Source organism: Lineus longissimus, chromosome 1 (genome assembly GCF_910592395.1).
Source record: "Lineus longissimus chromosome 1, tnLinLong1.2, whole genome shotgun sequence".
In the NCBI taxonomy this organism is placed as follows: Eukaryota; Metazoa; Nemertea; class Pilidiophora; order Heteronemertea; family Lineidae; genus Lineus; species Lineus longissimus.
Window position 1 is genome coordinate 23,494,793 of NC_088308.1, and position 16,403 is coordinate 23,511,195.

Consider the following 16,403-nt stretch of genomic DNA (forward strand, 5'->3'; position numbering starts at 1 on the left):
ATTAAGTTAAGTCTTTCCCCTTACTTTTTACAAAATAAGAGAGGTGCAGATTTTGATACGAGAATGAGGTGATTTTTCTCTGCCATTTAGGCCGTTGAATGAAGGGCGCCTGTACAAAAAAGGCCTAAGTCTATAACATGCAAAATCATTGAACTCATTTTCGTCAACGCCACCCGTGTGAGTCACAACTTCTCTCCATCCACGATCTTGCAATAGATCGTCGGAAAGGTCATCCCAACATAACCAGTGATTTTCAATATACTTCGCCTCACTGGGAGTATCAAAAACCTTTATCTCAGAATGCAAAAAGGTGAACAAATAGATGTCATCCTGTTAGATTTCTCCAAGGCCTCAGATAAAGTTGTTTTCTTTATAATGACATAGACTTTACCAGAGTTTTCAATAGACTCTTGACTTTACGGAGTATAGGGCCAACGGGCACACAATGGCCCAGCTATAGGAACTGCCCTTGAACCAGAAGACGTGGTCATCTGAGAGATAGGGATTCACACTGGTGATAAACCATTCAATGTGAACTCCACTTGATGCGGTCATCTGAGGTGGATTCATACTGCAGATAAACCATTCAATGGGAACTCGAGTTAATGTGGTCATCTTGGGGATATGGATTCATACTGGAGATAAACCACATGACAGTGACGATAAATGAAGACTCAAAAATTGTGAGAAATGTTTTATCATAATAGTTGAGTTAATGGTATATCAGTATTAGTTTGCAGTCATTTCATCCATTATCATGTTGGCGTATGTAGTGTGTCGCGACAACCTCCCATCAACAGGACATTGTTGCACTATCACTAAACTGGTAACCATGGGAGACATATGGAGTTGCATCGTGAACAATGCGAATAAAGGTTGTAATGAAATGGAAAGCGCCCCTTGGCCTGGCCGTCGCTTTTATACCGCAGACACCTGCCTAACTAGCTACTGCCTTTGACCGAGTTATCATCTCACTATGCTTGTGAAGTCAGACTACAACCCATGGCCGTCTCTGATTTTCTATATATTAGGCCTACCGCAGCCACCTTGGTCTGAGCTATCATCCCACTATGCTTGCGAAGATTTGCACAACCTGGGCGTCTCTTCCGTTTGGAAAAATGTGTCTCATTTTCACCATGGTATATTAAAATCCACAATTCACCGGGATTGGGACGGTGAAGTATTCACCATGGTGAACGCTGAGTGAATCCCTGATCATTTTCGTGAGGGTCTCGAACTTTCCGGGTATATATAAATATCTGCACAACTACATGTATTTCTTCTTACATGTCAGGGTCCGACAGTGTGCTGCGGGCTTTCTTAGGCCGGAGAAAATCAACTCACGAGTGCAATCTCGAGCTGTTTTCTAAAACGGCCCAGTGAAAAACAGACAACGCGCGTAATTATGGGCGGAGGCAACGGAGGCAAAGCCGCTGGAAGCTCAGTATGTTTGACCCAGGAATGCAGGGTGGGCCTACGTTTATAATCTCGTCTTTTGTTGATCAAATTGACTGAAAGAGTATATATTTTTCAGCGGTGATCCTAGGCTGCGTGTAGTGAATGAAAGATAGGATCAATCATGGATGACAAAGCCCAATATCTGTTGAAACCTCTATAATAGAAACAATCACAAAATTACAACAAGAAGATTAGAATGTCGGCTTTCCTTTTTATCGAAAAATAAATTCTAAACGGAAACTCGGGAAAGACCAGAAATAAGGACAAAACGGTAGAGATCGAACTGAGAAGATGGTTTGGTTTGGTTTTTCGACTCGTCATGCTTTTCGTGTTGCAGAGTAAAATGTCCGAGTACTCACACACCTTTTTTCCCAATCAACATGATCAAATGAGTCCTAATAGGCCTAATCTCCGTAAATGAGCCGATAGAAATAAATGTCTCAACGTATACTACTTGAAATAAAAGTTAATAACACCGCTTCATTGCTCTCCTTGCTTTGATGGCTGCTCTCCTTGTAGTCCTTGTTCTACGTTGAACATATTTCACCTGTCGAGCTGCTCTTTTTGCCTTCCTTACTCTCCTTACTTTCTTTGCGGCTACCCTCCTTGCTGGTCTCTTCGAAGCTGTGGCTTTTCTTGCTGCCCGTCTTGGAGAACTCCTTCTCTTTGGCTTTGCTGCTGCCTTTTGTTTGCGGGCAGGTGATGCCCTGCGTGGAGATGCTCGTCGCGCTGGGGATGGGGTCCTCCTGCGCCTCCTTCTTGCGGCCCTTTTCCTCTTGCCACCCCTCTTTGCTGCTTTCTTTGCAGCCCTCCTCTTCTTTGTTGCTTTCTTTGCTTTGCCGGCGCGGAAGGCACCTCGCCTTTTGGAGGATGATTTTACGCTGCCAGTTTTAAGGCCACGCTTCAACGCCAACTTTACTTGAAGTGCAACCCACTTCTTCTGTTTGCTGACTCCACGGTATTTCGACATGATGTATCTTGTGATGGCGTTGACGTTCGAACCCTTGCTCATTCCAAGGGCCTTGATAGCGGCGGCGACCATCACGCTATATTTCTGTGGCGGAGCCATGTTTGTGATGTATTCTGTGGCCTTCAAACTGGCAGCAGTGAGGAGATGGTTTTCACTCTTTGATGTTTACGTGCGAAATGACAACAATATCGTGCGATTCAGCTTTAATTCAGGAGACAGCGTCAGCGTGAAACGAAAGGCACTGTTCTCTACGTCACGTCGTTTGTTTGACGACGGGCGAATCGTTGATGCAGCAACGTTGAGTCCTCTCTTGTCGCAACGCTGCCGTGAACGAGACGTCCTTGACCATGTTGACGTTCAGAACCTCCATCTCCATTTTGTCACTGTTGTTCTTTTGACATGTTTGAGCCCCTGTGCAAAAACTACTGGTACTGCGACGATTTCTGAAAAATTTGCTTAAATTTTGGGACCAACACGATTTCCCGGTGGAGATTTGCACAATTAATAAGAAAAGACAACTTGCCATACATTGGCTTTGTTTATTTGTTCTTATTATTTTTATTAGGCCTATCAAGAGTTCTGCAAATGCCTGACTGTCGAACTCAAAGTTTTGAAAGAATGCAATGAAGGGTGATCAATGTGCAAGTGTGGAACATTTAGCTGGGCTCATCCTCAAGGCAGCTGCATGTGGAAGTAGAAGGCAGACCAAAAAAGCTATACAGAGAGGTAGGAAAGATTGTCTCTGATGTCATGAAAAACCACTATTTAAGGGCAATCAGAGTCAGACTTGGGCCTCTATCCTTCCTATTGGCCTGGTCACATTATATATATAGGTTCAGTATGTTTCAAAACATGAAAGCGGGTTGAGGATTGCTCCGAAGTAATCTTTGCTATCGAGCTCGTTCATTGAGTTTTTCCATGAACCCCAAACATGGTACTGACGACCACAGCTACTTACTTCAACTTTCAAGTTGCAAGTTATGTCTCAGTCTAGAAAGCAACGAGACATTGTGACTGGGATCCCTCATCTTTTTTTATTATCATTTACTTTTCATTTATTGCTGGATGAAACTACTACATGTATCTTAATTTCTCCATCTCACTGGACTGGTTGTGTTAAGCTCAGCTTCTTTTACAATTACATTGTATGAAACCTTTTGATGTCATGCCTTTTGTGTATGTTTAGGGATAAAGGTTGATGCGAAAAATGAAGATGGCCAGACTCCTCTCTTTCTTGCTTGTTTAGAGGGCCATGAATCAGTTATCGACCTACTATTACGGCATGATGCTGACCCAAATTTGTGAGTATTGTCGTCAAATATTAATAAATTACTTAGTAGCTGATTATCAATTGATTTTCTTTTCTTGAGTTGGAAACAATTTTAAATGTTTCTTATTGTCTTTTTTGGACTTAGGCATGATTAGACACCATCATGCAGATGTGTCTGTATTTTTTACTCAAAAAAGTCTTCCGTCATATGCATGCTGATACATTCATTTATTTGTTTTTCCTTATGTACATATTCTATTCTATTTGGGTCCAACAGGTACTCCTCCACCTTCTACATTTCATTTTAGGCGGAGTCTGAATGGTTCTACTCCAGTACATGCAGCTGCATTTGCTGGACATGTGAGAACACTTGAGAAACTGATTGAGGCAGGGGGTGACCTGAGGTTTCATGACAATGAAGACAGGTTGCCAAGAGACTGGGCATTGCTGCAGGATGATCCAAAAAAGAAGAGGCGGATGATTGACTTTATTGAAAAGTCACGTCTTTTTGCTATGAGCAGCAAAGGTTCTCCGGAATTCTTGCATCCTCAGAAGGATAAATCGCTTGTTGGCACTATCAGGAATCTAAGCCTTAGGTAAAACATGACTGAGTTGTGAGAAATGACTTGCGTCACTTCCATCATTGATGACGAACTATTGAAATCTAGGAGTGGACAGAAATTATCTCTCCTAATACTAATAAAAGGAAGAAGACATTGACATTCTTCAACTATCCAATGCAAGAGCTATAAAAAGGGGGGCGATTGGTAGACTTCTTATGATTATTATGCACAGTTATACAGGTGTTGGGCTTGTGTTTGATTTATTCATAGTTATAATCCTCATCTCAGCATGAATTATTTCGATGTAGAATGCTACAAGATAAGAGAGAATCAATTAATTTGACCTTCCTTGGTCCTGCTTATACTAGTCGCCCTAAAACATTTTTTATAATTGCAGGAAACTGAATCCTAGTGCTCTCTTGGCGATGTTTCGACAGAAGGGCTCACATGAGTTACATAATGTTAAAAGTGCTGGCTTTGGAAAGGTATTTCATTCCAGAGTTTTATGCAATCCCGTTGCTTTAGACTTGTGCTCCGTGTTTATCACGCAATGCAAATCAACTCACTTTGAAGTTTGATATTTCAGTAAGTGGAGACAGAATTTTTGCTATTTCTTTACCCTGTTGATGTCCACTTGGATTACAGAATTTATTTTTTTGTCAATTTAAATATGTTGTTCCCTTACTACATAATTTTGTCTAATTTGATTTTTATCTAATATGCTTGATCTGTTCTCATTTTCAGATTTATTTCGAAGGAAAAAATCACAAAACTGGAACTATGGCTGCTGTTCCTCTGATAGATGAGTTGGATGTTACCCACAATAACCATGGGGTCACCTATAATAACGGATCATTTATGGTGATGGAGAGGTATTAGGTCCAATAACCAAATCTGATCATATTTTGTTGAATAATCTCTCTGTAATATAAAGTGATCTTCACAAAATCATATCTCCTGCGTGAAGATATCTTGCTGTTCGAAGCCCTCGTATCAACTTTGAAGTGAATCAATAGGTGACTAACCTATGGTCATGGAACTTTTCAATTGAAAGTAAAGGAGAGAAAAGTTTCATTTTAAGGTTTAAACATATTGTCTTTTAGTATGCTTTGGGGCAAGACACCTGTGACAGCCAAGCGACTGCATCGACATTGTCCACAGGGTGGTGTTGTTGATCTGCTGATTGAAGAACACGACCATATTGTGTAAGTTCGGTGCAAACACATGTGCTGATGGAATGACTTTAATTTGGATCGAGCTAGCTCTGTTCTGAAGAAATTTGCAATCCTGCTCCTCAATATGTTCAAAAGCTAGTTGTTGCTCGGTTTCAGTGTTAGTCATTCAAAACATTTAATTAAACATTTATTTAACTTCACCAAATATTTTTCAGCCATGCGTTGGTGTACAACATTTTGAATTGATTCAGTCTGATGTCAGTAATCTCATCTCTCGATGATTGTTTTTCAGGAAACTCAGACATTCCAGCATTCTTCTCCTGATGGCAATCTGTCAAACAGAAAACCTTGAAGGGATGGTGCTCATCTACGAACCAGTGGCTGTCGGTTCTCTTTACTACTATCTCCACGAAAGGGTATGCTCTGCTAATGACTGGTGTTCCTAATATTAGAATAGAAACCTCTACTTGATTGTTGTTTAAGTCACTTCTAACACCCATAGCTTTTTCATGCTTTAAACAGGTCTTCAAATTTAGTCAAAGACACTAAATAAACTCAGAGCGAACAGAGGTTTAAAATATTTTTTGATGATTAAAAAACTGTCAAAAAGCTCATAGTTATCTTCCTCCAAGTTCACTCATATCTTCATCTTCAGCCATCAATTATTGGCCAAACCAGTGACTTTTGTTTTCAGCCAGCTGGTATGACTCTATCATAACAACGCTAAATTCAATCTAAAAACTTTTGCTATCATAATTTCAGTTTGAATCAGTATCTCCATCTGATGTACGGAATGTAGCAAGACATATTGCAAGTGCCCTACTCTTCCTTCATCGGCAGAATATCATCCATTGTTGGGTCACATCACATGCTGTTCAACTTGTCACTCCTTATACAGCAAAGCTTGGCAACTTGGAGTATGCTATTAAACAGTAAGTGATGTATGGCAATGTGATGTGGTCACATCCAGTGGAATTAGTAGTTGAATATTTCTCATGACTAAATTTCTGAAGAAATGAAAATGTCAAGAGTCACCAAACCTACGTCAGCCATGAGCCGTCATGTTGTGTGATTTGAATGACCTGCACAATGTAATTGTAATCTTCAAAACCTTTTGAATAATTAGTATCTAATGCATTGCAATATCAATTTACTAGTATATGCCTCAAAAATTAAATTTTAGATTTATTCTACATGTATAATGTTATCACGTTTCCTTCTTTCCAGGGATTCCAGAGGAGAGAAGATGAGCTTGGTAGCCCAGAACACCTATGCCAATGCTGCCTACAACTGGATGGCTCCTGAGGTCATGGATGGGACACCGCCATCATTTGCTTCAGACTTATATAGTTTCTGCGTTGTGATCTGGGAAATGCTAATGGGTAAGTTTAGCTAAAAAAATCCAAATGGTAAGGGTGAAAAACAGCTATCCAAAGAATCTGTTATCTGTGCACTTTCTGATACTTTCCACTTCTTAAATATTTCTTCAGGTGAGGTCCCTTGGAGTGGTAAAACTGCAGATGTCATCGTCGTTGATATTCTTGAACAAGGCAGCCAGCTTCCAGTTGAAGAAGCTAATATACCCATGCCATACAATGTAGTCCTTGAATGGGGTCTTTCACTGAAGCCAGCGAAGAGGAAAATATCTATGGAACAACTCGTTGAAATACTTGAGACTTGTAGCATGGTGAGTTCTACTTCAGTTGACGCCAAAATCTTCGAATGTCTAGAAAAACTACTTTCTGGGAACTGTCCAAATATTTTTTCACTTTTTTTTCTGCTCAAAATGAACAGTTCGCACTTTTAATTGTGAGGTCTCGATCCTTCTTTCGCTCTGTATGTATGGGCAAATGATTTATGGCTTTTTGCTTCTTCTGATGGACAGAAGCCTCCTCCTGATCCTCACTACCTTTTTGTATCCATGAAATCTAGTTTCTTGTAAAACAATTCAATTGTAACATATTTGACATGCTGTATCAGTGTATGTGATATCCAGTAATCAAAACTGTCTACTTGATAATAAAGCGACATCACCAAGCCACCATAAACAGAGATCCTATCTATCGAAAACTTCAATGTTATATCTGAAAGGCCAACGTTGAGTTTTGCTGCAAGACATTCTGGACCAGGTCTAGCTTGATATATTTTGTATTTTAGAATCCTGTTGAAAAGTCATGGAAAGTGAACAGTAAATCATCTATGCATAGCCACACGTCTGAGGTACCATGTGAGAAGTCAAGGAGCAGACATCCAGTCCCGCCACGCCGGCGGAAGTCTTCTGAGTACTTGGCATGGTATAGGACGCATCATGGAGGGCAGGGTCAGACTGATGAAACTACTGGATTATACCATAAAAGGCCAGGTGCACTTGATGAGCTACCTTGTACACACATGAAGAGATCCGAACAACATCTGAGCAGGCCATGTTCACATTGCGAAGTTCATGTCAAGAGCATTGCTAGTGATACATCAGCTGAAGACTATAAGCTCAATTCTCCAACCTGTGAAAGACCTTCATGCCATGAGAAAGATGATTCTCCACTCTCTGAAAAGTTTGCTAATCTTGACAAGGCTAGGTCTCCACACTGCGAATGCAGAAGGTCTTCTCACTCTTGTCTATACTGTGAAGGGCATTATGAGACTCGTGGTTCTTCTGTTGATCCTTCAAAAACGAAGAAATCTGGTTCTCCTCGCACAAGGTCAAGTCCGTCCAATGGATCTGCAACACCACGTGAACAGTCTAGTTCTCATCATCGAAAGACAAGGAGGTCTGGCTCATATAGCAAGAAAGCTAGTCCATTGATTCAGAATGAAAGATCCAGTTCTCATGATAAGAAAATTGGCTCGGAGTATGACAAGTACCATTTGGATGAAGAAAAGTCTCAATCCATCCAGGAATCTAGTCATCAAGGTCACCCCAAGGAGAAGAGGTCTGAATTGAACCATGAGCCGTACAGCCCCCACAAGCCCAGATCACATCACCATAACTTGTTGAATTCACGTTTCAATAGCAGTATATGTCATGGTTCTTTGACTCTGCAAGGGAAGTCTATGCGCATTCATCCAGTTAGAGAATCCTCAAGCAAAGATGATAGCCAAATGTCATCCGTTAGTTCCATGTAGGTAGAGTAAAATCTCCCTCAGCAAACACCTCTGCTAGCAGGACTGTACTGTACCTCTAAAATCTCAAACAATATGATTATATATGAGGTTGATGTTGAATCAACAAAATCATTATTTGGTAATATAACAATTGGCTCAGTTCTTGTGCAGTAAGTTTCAAGATGTACATAATTTTTGATAGATCAATTCGTTTACACTGATGGTGAGTTAAAAAAACCTAATGCATGTACTTTTCAGGGGGTTGACTCCGCCTGCTACTGAATCGGAATCCGACCACAGAGACAGTATCATTGAGACGGAGAGTGAAGTGTCCACTACAGCTACATCTCACACGAGTTATAGCTATATCCATGATCCAATCAAGAGACAGTTCTTCCGAGAAGCATCAGCCCTGATCAAAGGAGGATCAGCAGCCAATGTGCCACTGGTTGATGATATACAATGGTAAAAGTCTTTTCAAAATCCACAAGCATGGTGTCACCTCCAAAATTGACCTTGACAACGGGTCATAATGTTGTCTTCCAATCAGACTAAAGCTTGGCATTGTTTTTTTGCCGAGATATTTTCTATTTGATACTTTTGAATGGTTTAAAACTTTTTGTTGACTTCAGTTCTGACTACAAAGAATCTTCAAGTGATGAACTGTTGGAACAAGCCCTACTTCCATCTTTTCTATCTCGCCTGTCCGGAGAAGGAACCAGGAGGAGCAGTGTGCCTGTCCATTTACCATCAGAGAAGCAGGAAGAACATCACAATGAAATTAAAAGGTAAGTATAGTGAAAAAAGCGTTTATCATCATCATCATCCCCATTGTCGTCATCAAGAGGGTTGTCATCATCAACATAAATTCTTTGTTGTTGTTGATATCACCATAAACTATCTAATTCTTGTCTTATTTATTATCACCTTTCAGACCTCATCACTCCACTGTCTACGGTGCTCTGGCAAGTATCTATGGAACTTCAGGACTTATCCAACAGAAAGCAGCCATCATCCCATCTGTTGTCCTGGAGAACAGTGATGGCAGTGTCAAGGAGCTCGACCATAGTGGAGAAATTAAGTCATCATTTGAAGGGTAAGCCTGAACTCTCTTAAGATTTCATAGAGCAGCCAATTTGTGGGTGTGCTTGTGCGCTGGTTGAATATTTTAACTGATGTTGTTCAGTTCTTTTACTCAAAGTAGTATATGTATCAAAGTACCCTGCACTGCCAGTGGATTCAAACTTCATCCAGTTTGTGAAAGTGACTTTTTCAACTCGTCAGGAAAAAAAGATCCAGCTATGGGAGTATGACAGGCTTCAAACCAGCAACCCATCTAACTGAACATGTAGTTGATTACAAGATAGGACCAGGAATCGGAGCATTTGAAGTGGCCAAGGGAAGAATCAGTAAGGAGAACTTTGAATTGATCAAGGACACTGTAGCAAAGATGGACCGAGTTGTGGCAGAATTCAAGCAAACAGCAGTGAAATTCAGGTGACTCTGGTTACGTAATTTCTACATTTGGCTATGTTTAATAACTGATCCTTACAGGACAGCCGCTCATGTGGACAACTATAATATGTATCCCTGGTAAATCCAGTGGCAGTGCCCCTAAACAGGAATTCCTTAAATCTGCTTGTTAGTTTTGAATCAACTTTGTCTATATTTTGCTGGTAATACAGTATCCCAGTACTAATTGTTTCTTTTGGCACAACATTGTTTTGTCTTGCTCCTCAATAATTTGCAGCATTACGTTTCATTTCCAAGGCCATTTTTTTTATTATGATGGTGTTCGTCTAAAATATAGTCCTAGAAATTGGAGGGAATGTAAATTGCATAGTTTCTTATTGTTTTTCCTGTACATGTACCTCAGGTCTGAGGTTCAGCTGTCAGTGGGTCAAGCCCCAAATGGAACATCCAAGATCAACACAATTGGCCAAGTTTGTCGAAACTCAACTTCGAGTTTGATCAATCAGGATAACCAACCAGAGAATGAATGGTATGCTGGCAAAGGAAGCGTTAGGAATCTTGTTGATGATTATGAAGAAATGGAAGAGCAAGCAGTGAAGGTACGAGTCTTGTCGTGGCCTCAGAGCAACAGTGGTTCACAATTTAAACTACTTTATTTAGGAATTGAAACTGGCAAGTTGAATAGATGTTTTTTAAACCACTTTATTTAGGAATTGAAACTGGCAAGTTGAATAGATGTTTTTTAAACTACTTTATTTAGGAATTGAAACTGGCAACTTGCATTAGTTTGTAATATAATGGGTTGTTGTTGATAATCATTGTGAATGTCCTCTGCTTACTTCAGGAAGCTGGTGTCATTGGCAAATACAGGTATCCAGTATGTGGAATTCTGGCCCGAAAAAGCTCACAGAGTAGAATGAGCCATGGGGAAGTTGAGTCAGATCAGAGGTGGTCAAATGAGGAGGACCGGCAATTGAGATATCAGGTAGGTATTGCCCATTCATCTCCTCAATTTTTGGCACTTATTTACCATACAACATTATTTGGTTCCGTCAAGCTAAAATATTTTCACCAGTTTTCCTGTCCTGCAGAAGGATCAAAGACTTTAGTACACTCAATACTGATTATGATAACATCAGAAATATCCAGGATGAAGAACAATTTTGCCCCTAGCTGAAATACTGATGACCAATTCTCCTTGGCAGTAGTCACATGCATGTTGAGCTTTCTGAAATATCATGGTTTTCTGTTCTTTCAGAAAAAAGTGTCTGACGCCCGAGAAGAGAAGAGGAGAGCAAGCATTGACATTGCCACTCAGACAATCAAGATGCACAATACTGTTAGAGATGACTATCATGTACAGCAGACGTCGCACTTCCCTCAGACAGGCAGTGATAGCTTGCTGGAAAGAAAAGTGCAAAGACAAGGAATAAAAAGTCAAATGGTGAATTATACAAGAACTTATGGAAATAGTGAAGAAGAAGAAAATCGACAGTACAAAGTGGTTGGACCGAGGATGGTGTCTGCTGGTTCAAATACTGACAGATCATCTTTTGAAGATGGGAACTTGCAAGTATCGAGAATGCAAATGAAGAACAAAAGAGGTAGGTCGCAATTGTTTCACCTTGAATTCAATGGAGTCTGATTCATCAGGCTTCATGGCCAGTGGTATCATCTTGGTATTATATTAGTGGAAGATTGTTGCCTATTAACTCCTTTTGTCTTAATTGAATTAGGATATTATCGCATGACATTTATCTGTCTTTTCATATCGATATGATTTGTAGAGGAGTAATTCAACAGTTCTAATGTTGAAGGCGGCAAATAAAACAGGCCACTCTTTTCAGATGTTGAAATTGAAGATTTCGTTGAGTCTGTCCCAGAATCAGCAGTGGAGGAAGCACGGAGTAGCTTGGAAAAATTCTATTCTGGTACATGTATGTGAATCAAAAATAATAGTGTAACAAAATCATTATGAATTTTTGATGTCTACTGGTATCTTTTGACACCAAATTTGTATGGTAGTTTAGTGTGACCATTTGTTCACGGTAGACATATTTAGTGGTCTTGAGGTCTCAGACTTTATGTTTTACACTTAACATCTCTTTAGACTTTAGTATATTCATTTCACATAAAATAGTGCATATCTTCCAATACAATAGTATCAATAATTAAACTGATTAGTAGATTTGATCTAAAAATTACACTGTTTTCTAATCCAGCCACATCGGTGTGTGCCAGATCCAATGCATCAGCTGATGACCTAAAAGGTGAAAGTATTGAGTGTCATCATGGATCCTTTGATACGGATGAACAGACTAGACCCACACCAGCTGGTAAGTTATGTAACCTGCTACACGCATTGAAACAGATTAGCGGTGCTAATATTGCATGCCACACAAGATTCATACTTTTGATTTCTGAAACCTTTTTTCGTACCGTTGACATGGGGCCTAAAAGCCCTTCACATCAAGTCATGATTTGATTCCATGCTTCTTTATTTAATTTAAGCAAGTAGGATTGGAAGTGTGAGAAATAAAATGGAAGTAACATTCAGTAACGATGTCCTGGAAGAAGTGTACTCTGATGGAGCTGCCACTACCACTGAGAGTAGCACTAATGCAAGTCCAGAATCTTTAGCATCTGCAGAGACAATCAAACGGCATAAAGACAAGGTAAGGTGCTTCAGTTTAATCTTTCACATGCAATGCAAAATTGTCTGTTTTTGGTTATAGCGATATTGAAACATGTATTCTCAACAACTGTCCTTTTTTGTAGGAAAGTCTTGCCAGAAAATTAGAAATAGAGGAATTCTACAATGACGATGTGATCAGCCAGTGTATGTGCAAAGCTGACCACATGAGATTACAAACAACTATGTCCCTTGATACATCAAGTCCATCCAGAGGGAACCCTGTTCCTTTTGATGATTCGTCTATTGTCGAGAAATTTCAAGGAGGTATGTCAGTCTGTTTCAGTCGCTAATGAGTTGAGCCTGAATATGTTAGTCTGCACTGCTAGATTAAGAATCTAAAATGGTTATAAAAACATCCAATTGGCATTGATTTGTCTCAATACAGACAGTTGGATAAATTGTCTGATAGCTGCATGATGTTGACATTTATAGGTTAAAGTTCATTTGATAGTTTTTATTTACAGCTACGAAGGCAAACAAGTATGATATTTGACCAACACTTCATGATATTTGACAAACACTTCTGTTGTACTTTGCAGATTGTGAGACCACGACACCATTGCCTACGCCTATACCATCAGAAAGGATAAAAAAACTTCTTGCATGCTCAACCCCTAACCGGATGATACCACACATGGTCGAGGTAGGTCCACAGAGTTCTTTGATCAATCAGCCTTCATTTCAAGCTGTCAATAGATGATTAGTTGATTGTAATGAGCATGTTCCATTAATGATTCAATAATGGTAAACATATTCTCCTAATAATAGAGATGCAGTTGGAGAAAAGGCATGATGGGACTAGGACACTATCAGTCATTCAAGCTTTTTCCTCTTACATTCTCCAACTTGTTTGGCAGTTTTACTGCTGGTTTTCGACCTGAGGCTATGAACCAATGGTGCCATAATGACAAGTATTTCTAAGTGGTTGGCATTAGAAATGGTTTGATAAAGATAAGTTTTATATAACATCTTATTTCAGATAAGTGAAGTACAGGACTCCAGTGGTAACAGTGAAGAGCTCTCAAACAGGATCATTGATGCTGGTGGTGCCAGTGATGGGGAAAGTTTGGCTGCAGATGAAAGTGATGGTGTTTCTGTGGATGTGGACAGTGATGTGGAAGAACCTAGTTTGACAGCAGATGGAGACGGTGATAACCCTCAGGTAAAAGATGAAATAGTGCAGAGCATGAGTGGGCAAGTGAAGACCTTTGTTTGATTCAATCTAATCCAAAATGATAGAACATTACGTAAGAGTTAATTTCTAATGGTGTTCTCTGTTTATTCATGGACTGAATTTGAAATACTTCCCATTTTGAGTGGATTAAGAAAATCTAGTCCTGAAGCCTTGCAATCTGTGGATAGTATTGGAATAGACCAATTCCAGAGAAAATATTAAAGTTGATACCTTTTCGAATGTTAAAAAAGGACTCGGTCCCACATGTATAAGTCGACATGATCTGTGAAAATTATTGTAGCATTATTGCATTCTTGAAAATTTTGTCTAAACCTTGATCTCTAATGAATATATTCTTGTTGTAATTCTGTTCTTGTTTAAAGAAAGGCACTGCTAAAGGCATCACTATATGACTGATATTTGTACAGATTTGTTCATGTTCCAACTTTAAATTATCTAATTCTATCTTTTCCAATGACTTTATAGATTGAAGAATGTTTAATGCTTTTTTAGGTGTTGTCTGTTTGTCTTTTAAATGAAAATACGTTTTCCTCGTATACTGTGTTCACTCTGCATGAATCATTGAATGTGAATCCTCGACAATGTATTATTTAAGCATTTAGAAATTGTTAATGGTAATGGATCTTGTACAGATCTACTGTTTGTTATGAGATGTTACAAAATGTACAATTTGCAACTGATAATAAAACCTTTTTAGTCGATATATTTCAGGGTTTTTTTGCATTCTTTTGCCACTGATTTAGGAAACTGTCCAGGACTTCTCTGGTTGTGCTTCCATCTCACTGTGCCCTTGAGAACCCTCAAGGGCACAGTAGTTTACTTGAAACAGCCAATATGTACCCGAGATAGCTCATGTCCCTGAAGTACCTCATGTATCTTGGACAACATCAGGAACCTTACTGCCTCTGGTAGAGCTTTTATCTCACTGTACACTTAAGTCGACCAATGCATGTTACTTGGCCACTCAAGTTGCCTCCACGAAGTAGCCTATGACAGGACCAATGCATGTAGTTATTTGGCCACTCAAGTTGCCTCCACGAGGTAGCGTGTTCGGACGCTCTGGGCGTCTTTTCAGCCATGTCCTCAAATCGTCATCCCGACGAACTACCTATCAACTATGACTTTGGCGTAGTAAATCTTATGAAACAGTTTTAGAATGAAGGATCCGGAAGGCAAAAGGCAAATTGAGGATTTCGTATTCGAGAACATGGCTGGAAAGCAAGGGCTGGAAAGACGCCCAGAGCGTCCGAACACGCTGTTTTATATCGACGCGCAGCTTTGTCTGCACCAATCAGGGGCAACGTCCATGCGTCTCCATCCAATGAGGAGCCATATCAACGCTGACGTAATTGATCACGCTGGGCAGAATTATTAGTAGTCCGCGCAAGGAGGATACCGCGGTGACGTCACGGCTTTTTCCAAGATGGCGCTGCATATTGTAAACAAACTCGATCCACGGCCAAGGGAAAATCAAGTCATCAAAAAAGTTAGATTTTTCGCATCAAATCAGAGTTATTAGTACTTTTCTGCTATGAAATAAGTCTTCAGACAATAAGCTATCATTTGAATAATGAAAAGTGCTGTTTTGATGGGGAAAAATAGGGTTTTTTAAACCAAATAGCCGGGCACCGATCTTCCAAAATTAGCGATGGTTTCAAAACAGTCTCCCAGATATGGGGCAATCTCTTCATTATCATAATGGGATTTGGAGTCATGTTTACAGATTTTACAAGTTCGAGACCTGTAATACCTAAAACTCGCATAGATCCCCATAGATCCCCTCTATTTGTCGAGTTAGCGCCCCTGTAAGATCATGCATTTTCGGACACTAGAACGAAATCTTCCTGCGGATATCGCGGTTTCGGTGATGATTTAAGGAGAAATTGACTGTTCTTAGAGTTGTATGTGACAGAAATGAGTTCATACTTCATGAATACATGAATATATTATGATATGGGCGAGCTTCTAAGTCAAAACAATAACAAACTCAACTGCATCTCTACTGTATATTGCGTAGTGCATTGATTAGTGTATTTCGTAGTGTATTTTAGCGGAGACATTATTTCCGCACTTTGGCCACGCCAAACGTCTTTTTTATTCGTGGAAGTTAATCTGCTCTGTAAATTTTATTTTACACAGGAAGAATCCATACTAGGTATTGCAATATTTCATGTCTATTGGTGTTTTTGTGTACAGGAGGGCTCCAGACAGTGAGACGTGGAGATGTGTTCAGTGCTGGTGCTGTCAGGAGACTGAATCTGATTGGCCATAGCGATCACTAATATGGGTCGGGATCACGTGATGTGACGTCACCGCGGTATCCTCCTTGTAGTCCGCGGTAATTTTCCACGATTTCCCGCCAGTACCTTTCTGAACCCTATTCCTTGAACCCCGCACACATTACAGTGCTACTTAAAAGAAAGGTTTTCCAATTACTATACAACACTATGTATCCAAAATAGCTCATGTCCGTGAGACAACATAAGGAACCTTACTGCCTCT

General features: G+C 39.9%; 3 protein-coding genes across 3 annotated transcripts; 2 read left to right on the forward strand and 1 right to left on the reverse strand.

The window, feature by feature from the left end:
• Positions 1-1,924: 1,924 nt before the first annotated feature.
• Positions 1,925-2,527, reverse strand: LOC135487517 (late histone H1-like). Its single transcript, XM_064771314.1, has one exon. The coding sequence runs from the start codon at positions 2,525-2,527 to the stop codon at positions 1,925-1,927; it is 603 nt and encodes a 200-aa protein (XP_064627384.1).
• Positions 2,528-3,051: 524 nt separating this feature from the next.
• On the forward strand, positions 3,052-7,425 carry LOC135487569 (inactive serine/threonine-protein kinase TEX14-like). The gene is made up of 11 exons (XM_064771461.1): positions 3,052-3,154; positions 3,615-3,729; positions 4,007-4,294; positions 4,659-4,746; positions 5,006-5,133; positions 5,365-5,466; positions 5,729-5,852; positions 6,199-6,368; positions 6,664-6,818; positions 6,927-7,123; positions 7,417-7,425. Exons 1-11 carry the CDS (start codon positions 3,052-3,054, stop codon positions 7,423-7,425), a joined length of 1,479 nt encoding a protein of 492 aa, XP_064627531.1.
• A 1,605-nt stretch (positions 7,426-9,030) lies between these two features.
• Positions 9,031-14,606, forward strand: LOC135487604 (uncharacterized). The gene is made up of 13 exons (XM_064771599.1): positions 9,031-9,035; positions 9,171-9,326; positions 9,473-9,634; positions 9,823-10,035; positions 10,415-10,610; positions 10,856-10,996; positions 11,270-11,615; positions 11,859-11,942; positions 12,234-12,347; positions 12,523-12,686; positions 12,790-12,970; positions 13,246-13,349; positions 13,686-14,606. The coding sequence occupies exons 1-13, from the start codon at positions 9,031-9,033 to the stop codon at positions 13,920-13,922; spliced, it is 2,103 nt and encodes a 700-aa protein (XP_064627669.1). The 3' UTR covers positions 13,923-14,606.
• Positions 14,607-16,403: the final 1,797 nt, after the last annotated feature.

Bases quoted from the DNA above. Each gene is read 5' to 3' on its own strand.
- LOC135487517 (XM_064771314.1), bottom strand. From the start codon at position 2,527: ATGGCTCCGCCACAGAAATATAGCGTGATGGTCGCCGCCGCTATCAAG.
- LOC135487569 (XM_064771461.1), top strand. From the start codon at position 3,052: ATGAAGGGTGATCAATGTGCAAGTGTGGAACATTTAGCTGGGCTCATC. The intron at 4,747-5,005 runs GTATTTCATTCC...TCTCATTTTCAG, and splicing joins AAAGTGCTGGCTTTGGAAAG to ATTTATTTCGAAGGAAAAAA. The intron at 5,467-5,728 runs GTAAGTTCGGTG...ATTGTTTTTCAG, and splicing joins GAAGAACACGACCATATTGT to GAAACTCAGACATTCCAGCA.
- LOC135487604 (XM_064771599.1), top strand. The intron at 10,036-10,414 runs GTGACTCTGGTT...CATGTACCTCAG, and splicing joins CAAACAGCAGTGAAATTCAG to GTCTGAGGTTCAGCTGTCAG. The intron at 13,350-13,685 runs GTAGGTCCACAG...ATCTTATTTCAG, and splicing joins TGATACCACACATGGTCGAG to ATAAGTGAAGTACAGGACTC.